This window comes from Oryza sativa, chromosome 10 (assembly GCF_034140825.1).
Source record: "Oryza sativa Japonica Group chromosome 10, ASM3414082v1".
Lineage (NCBI taxonomy): Eukaryota > Viridiplantae > Streptophyta > Magnoliopsida > Poales > Poaceae > Oryza > Oryza sativa.
In genome coordinates, this window is record NC_089044.1 from 18,081,393 (window position 1) to 18,095,824 (window position 14,432).

Genomic DNA, 14,432 nt, shown 5'->3' on the forward strand with positions numbered 1-14,432 from the left:
TTACAATCTAAAATAGATGGAATATTAGTCCTTTATGATTTTTCTACTAAGTAGCTCGGTGGTCTCTACTGGTAGAGCTGATCACTGTACTATTTTCCAAAAGTATAATAGTACTCCCTCCGTTTCAAAATGTTTGACACCATTGACTTTTTAGTATGTGTTTGACCATTCGTCTTATTCAAAAAATTTAAGTAATTATTTATTCTTTTTATATTATTTGATTTATTGTTAAATATACTTTCATGTACACATATAATTTTACATATTTAACAAATTTTTTTAATAAGACGAACGGTCAAATATGTGCTAAAAAGTCAACGGTGTCAAATATTTTAAAACGGAGGGAGTATTTTTTTTAGAAGCTAGAGTCCAAGCGTTTAAGGCTCTCGCCGAGCAGTCCATCTCCCACTTGTGCGGTGTGTTGACGAAATTCACTGACAGGGGAGCATGGGGTGTGTGCTTATATAAACACGGACACTCGATTTAGCTAATAGCTAGCTGGAGCTCGATCCTGAAGAGCAGTATCAGTGCTCAGCTCACTGTTCATCATCACCCTCACCTCTTCTCTCTCCCTCCCTTACCTTCCTCCATAGACGACTGCAGCTAGCTCGATCGGAGATCGAGGCCATGTCCATGGCGGCGGAGAGGGTGGAGGCTGCCGGCGGCGGCGACGACGACTACACGCAGGACGGCACGGTGGACCTCCATGGCAACCCGGTGCTCCGGTCCAAGCGCGGTGGCTGGAAGGCATGCGGCTTCGTCGTCGGTAAGGATTGAAGACGATGAACTCTCTCTCGTGCATCCGGTTGGATTCAGCATATATGCATGCAGTGATCTAATTAATCCTTTCAGCTTGATTAATCTGTCATGAACAATTCATGGCAGGGTTTCTCCTTTCTTTCATGGGTTGGCATATGGTTTAATTACTTGCAAATTGATTGATATTCTTGGTTAGAAACTAGACATATCGAGGCTTGTGTTTGATTTGTTTATATGCCACGAGCGTTTGAACATTTTCCTCATCTGCTCACCCCTCACCGCATGCGGCGGGTGCAGGATTTGGGAGATTTGTTTTGATAGGATCGATGATTGTTTGTTATTTTGTCCGGCCAATCGCCATGGTTTTCATTAGCTGCCATTTTGTACTCCTGCCATAGTCTTTGGTACTACTATTTTTATAATCTCCCTACCTCGTGTCTCAGACAAAATATCCTCCTTGGTATTATAACCTCTACGGTATCTCTCAAGGACGTAAGAGTAGAGTACTTCGTCATGCCTGATAACCTTTTTTCACGAATACGCAAAAGGTTTGTGTTTCTTTGTTCCAAGAAGGTAGAGACCACCATGTGCAATACTAGTTGTTAACTGGTCGCTTGATCGCATCGTTTTCTGTGAAGTCAGAGTCAACATATCACAGTGTATCTGCTCAAAGTCTCTCACATGGATAGTAACATGTGCTACAGTATTTCTGTACTTGCGCCACTTTCCTGTAGAAATGGTTCTTCAGTGATTGTGTATACATGTACTGTACTGACTAATCAGTCAGAGCATACGGTTCAAGTGGTCAACGCTGACAAGAAGCAGGACAAAATCAAAAACACTATAGTACAAGGTTTTCCCTACCTCCTTTTCTTTTTTAAGGGCCTATTCGGATTGGAGAAATTTCACGGGATTTTTGAAGGAACTGAACTGTTGTTACCTGTGAAAATCTTGTAAAATCGAAGGAGCCCTAAGATTTCTCCTACATCTTCTGAATTTCTGATAGATAACAATACAAGTACATGGTGTGCCAATCACTGAAGACTGAAGATGATATGTATGGGCAGTGTGTAGCTAGCACAGTAGGAAAATGTCAAAAAGTTCAGTATGTTCAGGACCACTGAATTTATCCTACTAGGAACAGGCGTGCATGATTTTCTGAATTTCTGATAGATACACCAGCGGTGGCTATGAACTGAAGAAGCTGGATAGAAACTTCACTGTTGCAATATGCAGTGCTAATTTAATACAGTACTACTTCTAATCCTCCCAAACTTTGGAGTGATCTTTTCATAGATTAGGAAAAGGTGTAGTTAACCAACTTGAACATGGACTGCCGTTTTGTCTGAAGTGTTGGTTCGATTCAGACCCAGCTGAAAAACAATTTAAGGCAGGAGTGAGTTAGTTTGGATTCCTACGGTTAATTACTAGCAGTTGATCCAATAACAGTTTGCGTCATCAGAGATGCAATTTAGACTGAATCTGACAGGGAAAAAGCCTAAGAAATTGTTTGGTGATGGCTGCCCTGTCCTGTCTGCTTGGAGCGACAAATAGGAGTTGGAAATTGACCTTTGTGTTAATCAACGGTTTAGGGTAGGGACCCAGCTGATCCCTACTATATGATTGCTTGGAAAGAGGCGTTTTGTTCCAGCCCGGTTGGAATCTGTATCTCATCGCATTATTTGTTCATGACAAGAAAGAATGATTATGTTAGTGGCTGTCACCTTCCAATGATCACAACACTTATTAGCTCGTTGTAAATGTGCTATCTTCTCTGTCATAGAGGATTCTTGTTTTACTTTGACAAATAACAAAAGAAGTACATGTTCATTGAAACTGGTTTGCATGAACAACTTGTCCAAACTGCAAAATGTTTTTTTTCTAAATAAAAGAGAAGAGTTAAAACATAGGATGCTCTGTTGCATGGTTGTGTGGTGGTTATGGTTTGGTTAGAAATGCAGAGACCATGAGTCCTGTGGCTCATGAGAGAGAATGGTACCTCGGTAAAAAATGGTTGGTTGATCTCCATGCATATATTTTCCCAACCATACATAAATCTGGTCCTTAATTAGTTAACTAAGGTTGTGTTTTTCCCCTTTTCCCCCCAACAGCCCAACTTACCTTCCTCTTTTTTCCCACGCACGTTTTTCAAACGGCTAAACGATATATTTTTTAAAAAAGTTTTCTATAGGAAAGTTGCTTTAAAAAAATCATATTAACCTATTTTTCTAAAACAATAACTAATACTTAATTAATTATACACCAATAAGTCATTCTGTTCTACGTGCACGAGGGATTAGTCCCAACGGCCACTGCCAAACACAGCCTAAGAATTCATGTGTTCCAAACAGAATGTACTGTTACTACTGTATACCATGTTTTAAAGTGAATTATTGTTGTGCTGATAATGAAAAAAAATGCAGTGTACGAGGTGTTCGAGAGAATGGCGTACTACGGGATATCGTCGAACCTGGTGCTGTACCTGACGACGAAGCTGCACCAGGGGACTGTGTCGTCGGCGAACAACGTCACCAACTGGGTTGGCACCATCTGGATGACCCCGATCCTCGGCGCCTACATCGCCGACGCGCACCTTGGCCGCTACCGCACCTTCATGATCGCCTCCCTCATCTACCTCATCGTAAGTCCCTCACCTACTCCATCTCCCTCCATCTACAGCAGAGCACGAGAATCTTGGAACAGATCAAATGAACTATACCCTCTGTGCTAAAATATAAACATTTTTAGCATCGTGGCAAGTCATACATTTCTAACTTTGATGATTATTAATAGCAAAAAATTGATGATTAATAGCAAAAAAAATATAAAAAATCAATCATGTAAAATTGATCTTACCATTAAACAAACTATTATAATATATGTAACTATTTTTATTTAAAACATCTTACTTTTATATATATTGTTGGTCAAATAGCATCTCGGATACTGTGACAGGATCTAAAATTACTTATATTTTTTAGGACGCGGGGAGTAGAAATCAAAAGCTAGAAAATAAATTAGAAACCAGAACTTAAAAAATCTATTGGACTTTTAGATTTTCAAAAGTTAGTTACCCACCAGCTGCTTGGATTGCTCTCGTGTTGAAAAATGCAGTCCCTGTCTGAAGACTGTACGACCATCTAGCTGCTCTAGCCCACAAAAATCAAGATGGGCTTTAGCTCGAAGCCCACAAAGTCCAGTGAAAAAACAAATTGCAAGCCCAAATCCAGCACGACTAATTCAAACCAAATCTGTAGATTTTTGTTACCAAATTTGATCGATAGATTCCGAATTTTTGAACGTCGCTCGTCTCGTCTCGTCTCGTGCAGGGGATGAGCCTGCTGACGCTGGCGGTGTCGGTGCCGTCGCTGAAGCCGCCCAAGTGCGGCGCCGGCACGGCGGACCCGGGCTGCTCGGAGAAGGCGTCGAGCCTCCAGCTGGGCGTCTTCTTCCTCGCGCTCTACATCCTCGCCGTCGGCACCGGCGGCACCAAGCCCAACATCTCCACCATCGGCGCCGACCAGTTCGACGACCACCACCCGCGGGAGCGCCGCCATAAGCTCTCCTTCTTCAACTGGTGGATGTTCAGCATCTTCTTCGGCACCCTCTTCGCCAACACCGTCCTCGTCTACCTCCAGGACAACGTCGGCTGGACCGTCGGCTACGCGCTCCCCACCCTCGGCCTCGCCGTCTCCATCGCCATCTTCACCGCCGGCACGCCGTTCTACCGCCACAAGCCCACCTCCGGCAGCAGCTTCGCCAGGATGGCCAGGGTCATCGTCGCCGCCATCCGCAAGCTCGCCGTCGCGCTGCCCGACGACGCGAGGGAGCTCCACGAGCTTGATGATGAGTACTACGCCAAGAAGAAGACCACGCCGCTGCCGTACACGCCGTACCTGAAGATCCTGAGCAAGGCGGCGGTGAAGACGAGCACGACGTCGAGGTGGTCGCTGAGCACGGTGACGCAGGTGGAGGAGACGAAGCAGATACTCAAGATGCTGCCCGTGCTGGCGGTCACGTTCGTGCCGGCGGCGATGATGGCGCAGGTGAACACGCTGTTCGTGAAGCAGGGCACGACGCTGGACCGCCGCGTCGGCGGCGGGGGCTTCGAGATCCCGCCGGCTAGCCTGCAGGCGTTCGTGACCATCTCGATGTTGGTGTCCGTCGTGCTGTACGACCGCGTGTTCATGCCGCTCATGGCGCGGGCGACCGGGAACCCGCGGGGCATCACGCTGCTGCAGCGGATGGGCGTGGGGCTCGTCATCCACATCGCCATCATGGGGATCGCCTCCGTGACGGAGCGGCACAGGCTCGCCGTGGCGCGGGAGCACGGCATCGCGGACAGCAAGGGCACCACCATCCCGCTCACCATCTTCGTGCTCCTCCCGCAGTTCGTGCTCATGGGCGTCGCCGACGCGTTCCTGGAGGTGGCCAAGATCGAGTTCTTCTACGACCAGGCGCCCGAGGGGATGAAGAGCCTGGGCACGTCGTACGCCATGACCAGCCTCGGCGTCGGCAACTTCCTCAGCAGCCTGCTGCTGTCGACGGTGGCGCACGTCACGCGCCGCCATGGCGGCGGCGGCGGGTGGATCCAGAACAACCTCAACGCGTCGCGGCTCGACCACTACTACGCCTTCTTCGCCGTCCTCAACTGCGTCAACCTCGTCTTCTTCTTCCTCGTCTGCCGCCTCTACGTCTACAACGCCGAGGTGTCCCGCGTCGTCGACGTCGGCGGCAGAGGCGGCGGCGAAGGCGGCGAGGTGCTCAGGCCCAAGGAGGTGGCCATGGTGGACACAAATCTATAGAAAATGTATCGATCGATGATCAAATATACCATGAAATTAATATCACCTTCAGAAATGCTAACAACAGCGGCTTCAGCTTATTTTCAGAACAGTGAACATATGGATGCACTCTGACCAGAAAAAAAAACGAAATTTTTGTGCAATTTCAAGGCGAATTGTGCAGATGTCGAACAGAGCATTTGTTCATGGCTCCTTATTGCAACAGAATTGTCGAACACACAAGGTTTTTCATGGACATATATACAACAGAGAACGTCTAGAATATAACCTTCATCGTTAATTCATTCTAAACTAGCAAATTACCCATACAAAATTCCATGCTTTATATATATATATATATGAGGCAAAGCTATTGCCCTCTTTAAAAAAAACATACAAAATGGAACCGCTTTGTCGTGTTCTTAGCAGGCAACAGTTTTTCTTTCTAACATGTGGGAAGCACGGGACGAAGAGGAGGAGGACGACTCTTCTTTTATTGTACTCGCTCTGTTTCATCATATTATAAGTCGTTAACGTTGATTTTTTTTCCTAGTCAAATTTAAAGATTAACTAAGATTATAGAAAAATATAATAGTATTTTCAACACAAAACAAATATACTATTAAAATATATTCAATATTAGATTTAATAAAACTAATATAATATTTTAGATGTAGCAAAATTTTCTATAAACTTGGTCAAATTTAATAAAGTTTGACCAGGAAAAAAATCTAACGAATTATAATATGAAACGGGATGAGCAGTAGTAGTAGAGATAAGAGAGACCAAACGTAAGAAAGGAACGAGCTTTCTCAGAATTTTGGTTGTGACTTTGCCAGAGTTCAATCAATCGTAACGTTAACAGACAGGACGGCATTATTAGATTTCTTGGGTGGTTCAAAGTAGGTAAAGATTCATGCAAACTCTTGATCTGCAAATCCTCTATTTTTATTTCAGGGGATGATGAATGGTGCTAATACAAATCATACGCAACTATATCTATTATAAAAACATGACTAAATCTCCTATACCACATAATACATGGATTTGTTAACAGATTCGAAATTGCTAAACGCCCTGTTGTCCTCATTTCAGAGTCTCAACAATCGTATTTTCTTGATTTATTAAATCCAAAAATTAAAATATACTCCCTTTATAAAAAAAACTAATCTCAATGTCCAGATTCAAATATAGAATTGAGTTTTTTTTCTTTTTCACAGAGGGAGTAACAAATAAAAAAAATACTGATATGTACATGTTCTCTGTAGTCTCGATTATAACCTAACAATGTCAGTATTGTAATTATTTAGAACATAATATAATACACAGATTGATGTAGTAGTTTGATTTGAAAAGAACCCCAGGATTTGGTTTAGAGTTTAGACAGGATTTTGATAGAGTTCCTAGAATTTTTTTTATTTTTAATTTTTTTTATTAAAAGTTTTACAAAAATAATTTTCCATTTTGAAAATTGACGGAAGTGGTCGCCTACCGCCCTCTGGGAGGGCGATTTTTAAAAATCGCCATCCCAGAGGGCGGCGAAAATGACGTGGCAGACGGCCGTTCGCTCTCGGGCGACGGCCGTCAACGAAATTTGCAGGCGGCCCCCTTGCCGCCCTCCGCTAGGGCGATTTTGTACTGTGCGGGGGGCCGCCTGCAAATGGGCGGCGAGGGGGCATGGAATTTTGCAGGCGGCCCCCTTGCCGCCCTGGGGGAGGGCGATTTTTTCCTCCCCCTATAAAGCCCAGTCCCCCCTCTCTGAAATTTCATTATATTCACTAAAAATCCAAAAAAAACGAAAGAGAGAGAGAGGGGAGGGCAGCAGAAGGGGAGTGGCGAAGCCCTGCTGGTTCGCTCACTTCATCACAGGTTTGCTCCCATACATCTTTTGCATTTGTACTAATATGTTATGTTTGAGTATATATGTTGCGTTTTAGTTTTAGTTCCATATATTTTAGCATATCTGTAGCACACAGCACATATGTGTAGATCCAGAGCATAGAATATAATAGTATGAATTGAGACATAGACAGTAGTGTTAATTGTAAGATGTAGTTTAGTTTGATCTGGAGAATGTAACCTACTTTTAGAATTTTGGAGAACAATATTGTAGAGAATGTAACTTAGGGCGTAGTACAGAAATGCGAGGTTAACGCAGTTATTGATTTCATCAGGCACAATGTCAAATAAGGTCACATTTCAGATAGTTCACGGTGAAGGAAATATTAGATTTGGTCCAGATGGTGTTGATCTGTCAGATTTTGTAATGACATCTAAGGGCATCGATAGGCCTGCGGAGAGAACATTTCAGTCAATTTATAGTTGGTTGTTGAGAGGATTTAGAATAGACCAAGAAGTCTACACAATGTCAGTATCAGTTGTAGTGAGTCGTGCAACAGAAGGTTATTTTTGGGAACTAATGCCGATGGACAGCACTGCTGCTTGGAGACGGTATGTGGAAATGGCTTTTCAACGGTCGTGGCCCCTCGTTATATTTGTGTCGGTACAAGAGAAAGATATAAATGTTTCAATGCAAACCGAAGATGTAGAGGGTCCTATCAATGCAGGGGATGTTGTTGGACCATCGATGCAAAATGAAGAAAATCAACCAAGGGAGGAGCAGGCCATGGGCATGGCGGATGAGGGGGAGAGAGTCGGTATAATTGTTGATGAAATGGAGAGGGAAGATTCGGATAATGAGGAAGCGGACGACGACGCATCATCCGATGAGGAAGGTGATGTAATGGCCACTGATTGGGCAAATGAGGACTTCTCTGGACTTGTTATATCAGAGGGTGATCATGTACCCTGGGAGTATAAGGAGAACGAGGTAATTGACGGTGCAAGGTATGCTCATAAGGATGAGATGAAGGAGGCGGTGAAGCATTGGGTAGTTTCCTTGCAGAGAGAGTTTAGGGTGGTCAAGTCAACAAATTATGTGTATGAAGTGAGGTGCATGAAGGAAGATTGTCCGTGGCGTGTCCATGCATATAAGGGTAAATGGAATGATTATTGGAAAGTTAGCATTGTGACCGAGCACAAGTGCTACTTACAAGGGGTGGAGAAGTATCACCGAAACATCACTTCAGCTTTTGTGGCAAGTGAGATGTACAACAGTGTTGTTGGTAACATTGGCTTTGAACCAAAATCAATTATTAGGCACATCGAGAACAAATTCAAGTACACCATAAGCTATGCAAAGGCCTAGAGAGCCAAACAAAAGATTATTGAGATGAGGTATGGCACATTTGAAGCTTCTTATGATAATTTGCCTCGTTTGTTAGCCACCATTGCCCAGAGGAATAATAATACTTACTATGACCTACATACATTTACATCGGTTGATGATCGAACAAAGAGTGTGATGCAAAGAGCCTTTTTCTCATTGGGTGCTTGCATAAATGCTTTTGTGCATTGTCGACCTGTTCTATGCATAGATGGAACTTTTATGACAGGTAAATACCGAGGTCAGATATTGACAGCAATTGGGTGTGATGGGAACAACCAGGTTGTACCTATGGCTTTTGCATTTGTAGAGAGTGAGAACACTGAAAGCTGGTACTGGTTCCTAGAGAGAGTGCACATTGCAGTTGTGCGTATGAGGCCCAACGTTTGCCTTATACATGATCGTCATGCGGGTATGTTGCGGACTATTGACTACTTGCAGAACGGTTGGGATGAGAAGGGACTTCCAGCTAAGTGGCCTGATGTTCGGAGTCGGTGGTGCATGCGTCACATGGGTGCAAATTTCTACAAGCAATTCAAGAACAAGCATCTTATGGAGCTCTTTAAGAGGCTCTGTGCACAGAACCAAGAGAAGAAATTTAATGAGTTGTGGGACAAGTTGGATGAGTTGACAACGAAGCAAACAGATGAGCAATCTCGCAGACCACAAGTTGAAGGTGACGAGCCTCCCATACCTCTTGGTGCATTACATGATGACCCACCAACAATGAGAAGGAGGTCAGGGTCGTCCATCAGAAATTTCACTCAGTGGATTGAGAATGAGCCTAAGGAGAAGTGGTCTCTATTGTTCGACACCGATGGATCTCGGTATGGCATAATGACAACCAATTTGGCAGAGGTGTACAACTGGGTAATGCGAGGAGTTCGGATACTTCCATTGGTTGCTATTGTTGAATTCATCCTTCACGGCACGCAAGCGTACTTTAGGGATCGATACAAGAAAATTGGTCTGTCCATGGCCGATAACAACATAGTGTTTGGCAACGTAGTGACAAAGTACATGGAAGATAAAATCAAAAAGGCAAGGAGACATAGAGTTGTTGCTCAAGGCACACAAGTGCATCGGTATGAAATAATGTGTGTTGATAGGAGCAGGCGTGGTATCTATCGCAAGCAAGCCGTGCAGGAATGTGTCTTGAAGGCGGATGGTGGATGTACCTGCAGTTGTATGAAGCCGAAGCTTCATCACCTTCCTTGCTCACACGTTCTTGCTGCTGCCGGTGATTGTGGCATATCTCCCAATGTGTACGTCTCAAATTATTTCAGGAAAGAAACAATCTTTCATACATGGAGTGAGGAGATATATGGGTTCGGGATCTCAGGATCTTACACAACGCTGAGTGCCCAAGTTTTTTACATTACAGATCCATCTAAGTTAAGGGTGAAAAAGGGTCGACGCCAAACTAGACGCATCAGAAATGATATGGATGAGTCAGAAGCAGGTGGGAGGACTTTACGCTGCAGCAAGTGTGATCTGCGCGGCCATACTTACAAGAAATGCCCGAAGAATGCAGAAGTTCCAAGCGGCGCAGATGCTAGTCCATCTGGACAGGCAAGTGATGGTAGGCGACCACCTGGTGAAGGAACAACAAGCAGGCGCGCAAGGCCAAGGCGTCGTCGCGCAGCAGGCGATTCCATGGTGTAACAATGCTATCGAACATTTATTACTTATGTGTTAGTAATTCGCTTATGAACATTTATTACTTATGTTGAACTAATTATTTATATGTTTCTGATCAATCTATTTGATGCAGGTATGGCGTACGACACACCGGCGCTGTTGAACCGTGGGATTGACAGGAACCACCGCTCGTTCCTGTCAGCAGTCGAGGGTGCACAGCTCGGCACCTTCCATCCACGCACGTCGCGCGAGTGGTTGCGTGTCGACCTCCGTCACGTTCCTTGGTACGCGTATGTTCACATTTCAACTCAACTTTGCTTTGTGTTGTACTCATGTTTGAAGTTTGCTCTATACAGGTTGCGTGCGGCAGGCCTTCTACCACTTTGTAGGCTTGTTGAGGCGGCGGCGGACGACCGTGACCCAGCGAAGCGGTGGGATGCAGACCGGTCACTCCTTGCCGCTCTGGTAGACCGCTGGAGACCTGAGACGCACACGTTCCACCTTCCCTGTGGGGAGATGGCTCCGACACTGCAGGACGTGTCGTACCTGCTCGGGCTACCGCTGGCGGGAGCACCAGTTGGTCCCGTGGACGGTGTTTTTGGGTGGAAGGAGGATATCACTGCGCGCTTCGAGCAGGTGATGCTGGCTCCGACACTGCAGGACGTGTCGTACCTGCTCGGGCTACCGCTGGCGGGAGCACCAGTTGGTCCCGTGGACGGTGTTTTTGGGTGGAAGGAGGATATCACTGCGCGCTTCGAGCAGGTGATGCGCCTTCCACACCTAGGACCGGCCAACACCCTTCCTCCGTACTCTACAGTCGGGCCTAGCAAGGCTTGGTTGCTCCAGTTCACTGTAAGTAAATAAGTTGTTATTATCATACATGCTTATTTGCGATCAACAGAGTGTTTTGTACTAACATTTCATTCTTAATTGTAGGCGGACCTTCTGCACCCTGACGCTGATGATAACTCGGTCCGACGCTCCCTTGAGGCGTACCTGTTGTGGTTGTTCGGTTGGGTGATGTTCACTAGCACCCACGGGCACGTTGTGGACTTCCGGCTGGTCCACTACGCACGGTCCATCGCGGATGCTCAGCCACAGGACGTGCCGCAGTGGAGCTGGGGTTCTGCCGTGCTAGCAGCCACATACCGTGCCCTCTGTGAGGCGTGCACGAAGACTGACGCGGGAGTGATCATCGCTGGCTGCCCTATGTTGCTTCAGCTTTGGGCAGCCGAGAAGTTTGCCATAGGTCGACCAGTGGTGGACAGCGCACCCTACGGGGTTGGTCGCAGCGCGCAGTGGCCAGAGGACTGTCCCACGATGGGGACTTACTGGTGTCGACGTGGGGTTAGTGCAACTTCGCTGCGTTATAAGTTTATCAGTCGTCTTCTTTTTTTTCTTCACATAACATGTCTAATTCCGATCATGTTTATTGCAGCGTCGTTACGCTCACGTCCAGGTGAGACGAGGTTACCCGGACTTCGTGTTCGAGTTTGACCGTCTCCAGCCGAGCGACGTCATCTGGGAGCCGTACACAGAAGAGGCCGTCGCTGCGAGAGCACCGCTAGGACTTTCGTCGTTGTGCACACGCGACCAGGCTTACTGGCTCACCATCCTGCCGATGGTGTTCGACATTTTCGTTGAGCCTCACTGCCCGCAGCGTGTGATGAGACAGTTCGGACTTAGGCAGTTGTTTCCGGGCAACGTGCAGCCGACCGTCCTCCCTGCCGACCACTCGTGAGTTCGGATTGTTCATTTCTAAATTTTTATGATAATTACTACATCGAGCCATATAATTTACCTCTCTTCACAGGTTGACTCGACGGGGACAGCTAGCAGGCGCACTTTGGGCTCCACGTGTACAGCAGTACGTTGATGACTGGGTGTTAGCTACAGAGGAGGTGATCAACGAGCTCTTCCCACACACGGAGGAGAACTACCATGACTACCTTCGCTGGTACCTTCCTCGCACTCGTGCGCGTGTGACCTTCACTCCAGACGCCCCAGAGCCGCACGTTGCCGTTGTGACGGACGCGTATCCCACGCACCGTGACCGAGACTACTTCGTGGGGGTACGTCGAATTTGTATTAGTTCTTACAATTATTTCATTTATCTTGCATAATATAGGACAACTACTGAATTTTTTATTTCCATCTTGCATAGGCTGATGCCGCACGGGATATCAGTGCCGATATCACCGCAGTCCAAGTGAGGTTGAACAGAGGTTTGCACTTGACTGACGTTGAGCAGAGGGTGACCTTCGACCGGATGCAGGAGAAGATGCGTGCGGTCATGCGCGTCTTCTCCTGTCGCAGCGCCGTGGACGTCGTACCTCCAGCTGGTCCGGTACAACCACGGCCTCGCGCGCCTACCGTCGGAGCAGGACCTCGACCTACGGTACCTGTTTCGCACGGTACTGCTCAGCCCAGAGGTTTCTTAAGTTTTGTTTCTGTTTATGTACGAAAACATCAGCCCGTCGTAACTTGATGTTCCATCCTCGCAGGACCTCGTTTGCCTTCGAGCGCCCCTAGCTTCGGAGCAGTGCGACCTACAGCACCGGTTTCGCACGGTACAGTTCAGCCCAGAGATTAGTTCATTTTTGTTTCAGCTTTTGCACGAATATGTCACCATGTTTTAACGGCACGTTTCCTCATCGCAGGACCTCGTCTGCCTTCGAGCGCGTTCGCAGGCACGACCGGCGCTTCCGCAAGCTCCGCAGGGGCGTTCGCCACCTCTTCGGGCGCGTTCGCCAGCTCTTCCTCTCACGGAGCGTCGATCCCTCGCCCACACGGTACTTTACTTTTTATTAATACTATTAAATACCTGTATGAAACTGATGGTCCTTGTCCAGCAGAATTTGCAGCCGGGATCTTCGGTACTGGGGCCTCTTCGTCTCACGCCGGTAAGACTGGTCCTACTAGCCAGTTCTACGACGACGACTTGCACGGTGCACACCACCACGACGTACTAGGCTCCTCTCAGCTTGGAGGAGCTCCAGAGGCGCACACTCAGGAGCAGCCAGAGGTCACACCTGTACAGGCAAGACGGGTTGGCCGTGCCGTACCCCCGGACCGACTCACGTACTCCCAGGGGCACATTAGGGCGCAGGGTAGGAGGGACAGGGGTAAGAGGCCTCGTCAGTAGTGTTCTACCTCTTCAGTCCTTATGTGACCGTTTCTTTTGGCTTACAAACTTGTAAAGCAGTACTACTTTTGCTATTACTACTGCAGTACTACTTGTGTTTGTCTTGTCTACATAGTTCTTTTCATTCATATGGTGCTAGAACAACTTATGCTCACGACAACACACTTTCGGCGCTTCACGGTAGTGTCAGATCCAGTAGCGCGCACAGTCCACAACAGCACACATGAAAAGCGGCAGCTCGAGTTGTCACTATCAACTTTCGGCGCTGCCTGTTGACATAAAGTGAATCACGCCCACGCGTGATCGTCTTGTCACATCTAATGAATAATGTATCTTATTGAGTTCACATATATTGCAGTGAAAACGACGCTATATAATTGACAATCTGAAGGCAACCTCTTCATATCTTCTTTCCCACTAGCACACAACACACAAAAATGGAAGCGCCATTCCTTGAGCGTCTCAACTGGCGAAGCGATCCTTTTGCTGGTTGGTTTCCACCATGGTGTGACCGTCCTTTGTGCGATTGTGGGGATGGATGCATACTCAAGTCTTCCCTCATGATACAAACTCGGGGCAGGAGATTCTTCCAATGCGCGAACTTTGATCAGGTATGCTTCATCTATTCGAAGTTCAAATGGATAAAAAAACTAACTTCTTCGTACACAATTGTAACATCTTACGCAGACATATCGTCCAATGTGCAACTTCATCGAGTGGGTAGACATGGAGAACCCACAAAACGACGGAACCCGTGCTTACCCACGTAGTGAAACAAGATCGGACTACCTAAGGTGGAAGGATGAGCATGAACGTCGAATTGCTGCTGAGGCTTTAGAATGGCACGTAAATCCCCTAGGACTCCCCACGTGGCGTG

General features: G+C 46.7%; 1 protein-coding gene and 1 long non-coding RNA gene across 2 annotated transcripts; both read left to right on the forward strand.

Moving 5' to 3' along the window:
- The first annotated feature begins 492 nt into the window (after positions 1–492).
- On the forward strand, positions 493–5,644 carry LOC4348866 (protein NRT1/ PTR FAMILY 5.2). The gene is made up of 3 exons (XM_015759321.3): positions 493–766; positions 3,183–3,400; positions 4,089–5,644. Exons 1-3 carry the CDS (start codon positions 628–630, stop codon positions 5,562–5,564), a joined length of 1,833 nt encoding a protein of 610 aa, XP_015614807.1. The 5' UTR covers positions 493–627; the 3' UTR covers positions 5,565–5,644.
- Positions 5,645–12,235: 6,591 nt separating this feature from the next.
- Positions 12,236–13,503, forward strand: LOC136353810 (uncharacterized). Its single transcript, XR_010737254.1, has 3 exons — positions 12,236–12,482; positions 12,575–12,980; positions 13,071–13,503. It is a non-coding gene; the product is annotated as an uncharacterized lncRNA (long non-coding RNA).
- Positions 13,504–14,432: the final 929 nt, after the last annotated feature.

Excerpts from the sequence above, each read along its gene's own strand:
- LOC4348866 (XM_015759321.3), top strand. The coding sequence starts at position 628 with ATGTCCATGGCGGCGGAGAGGGTGGAGGCTGCCGGCGGCGGCGACGAC. Across the intron at positions 767-3,182 it reads GGCATGCGGCTTCGTCGTCG|TGTACGAGGTGTTCGAGAGA; the intron begins GTAAGGATTGAA and ends AAAAAAATGCAG. Across the intron at positions 3,401-4,088 it reads CCTCCCTCATCTACCTCATC|GGGATGAGCCTGCTGACGCT; the intron begins GTAAGTCCCTCA and ends CGTCTCGTGCAG.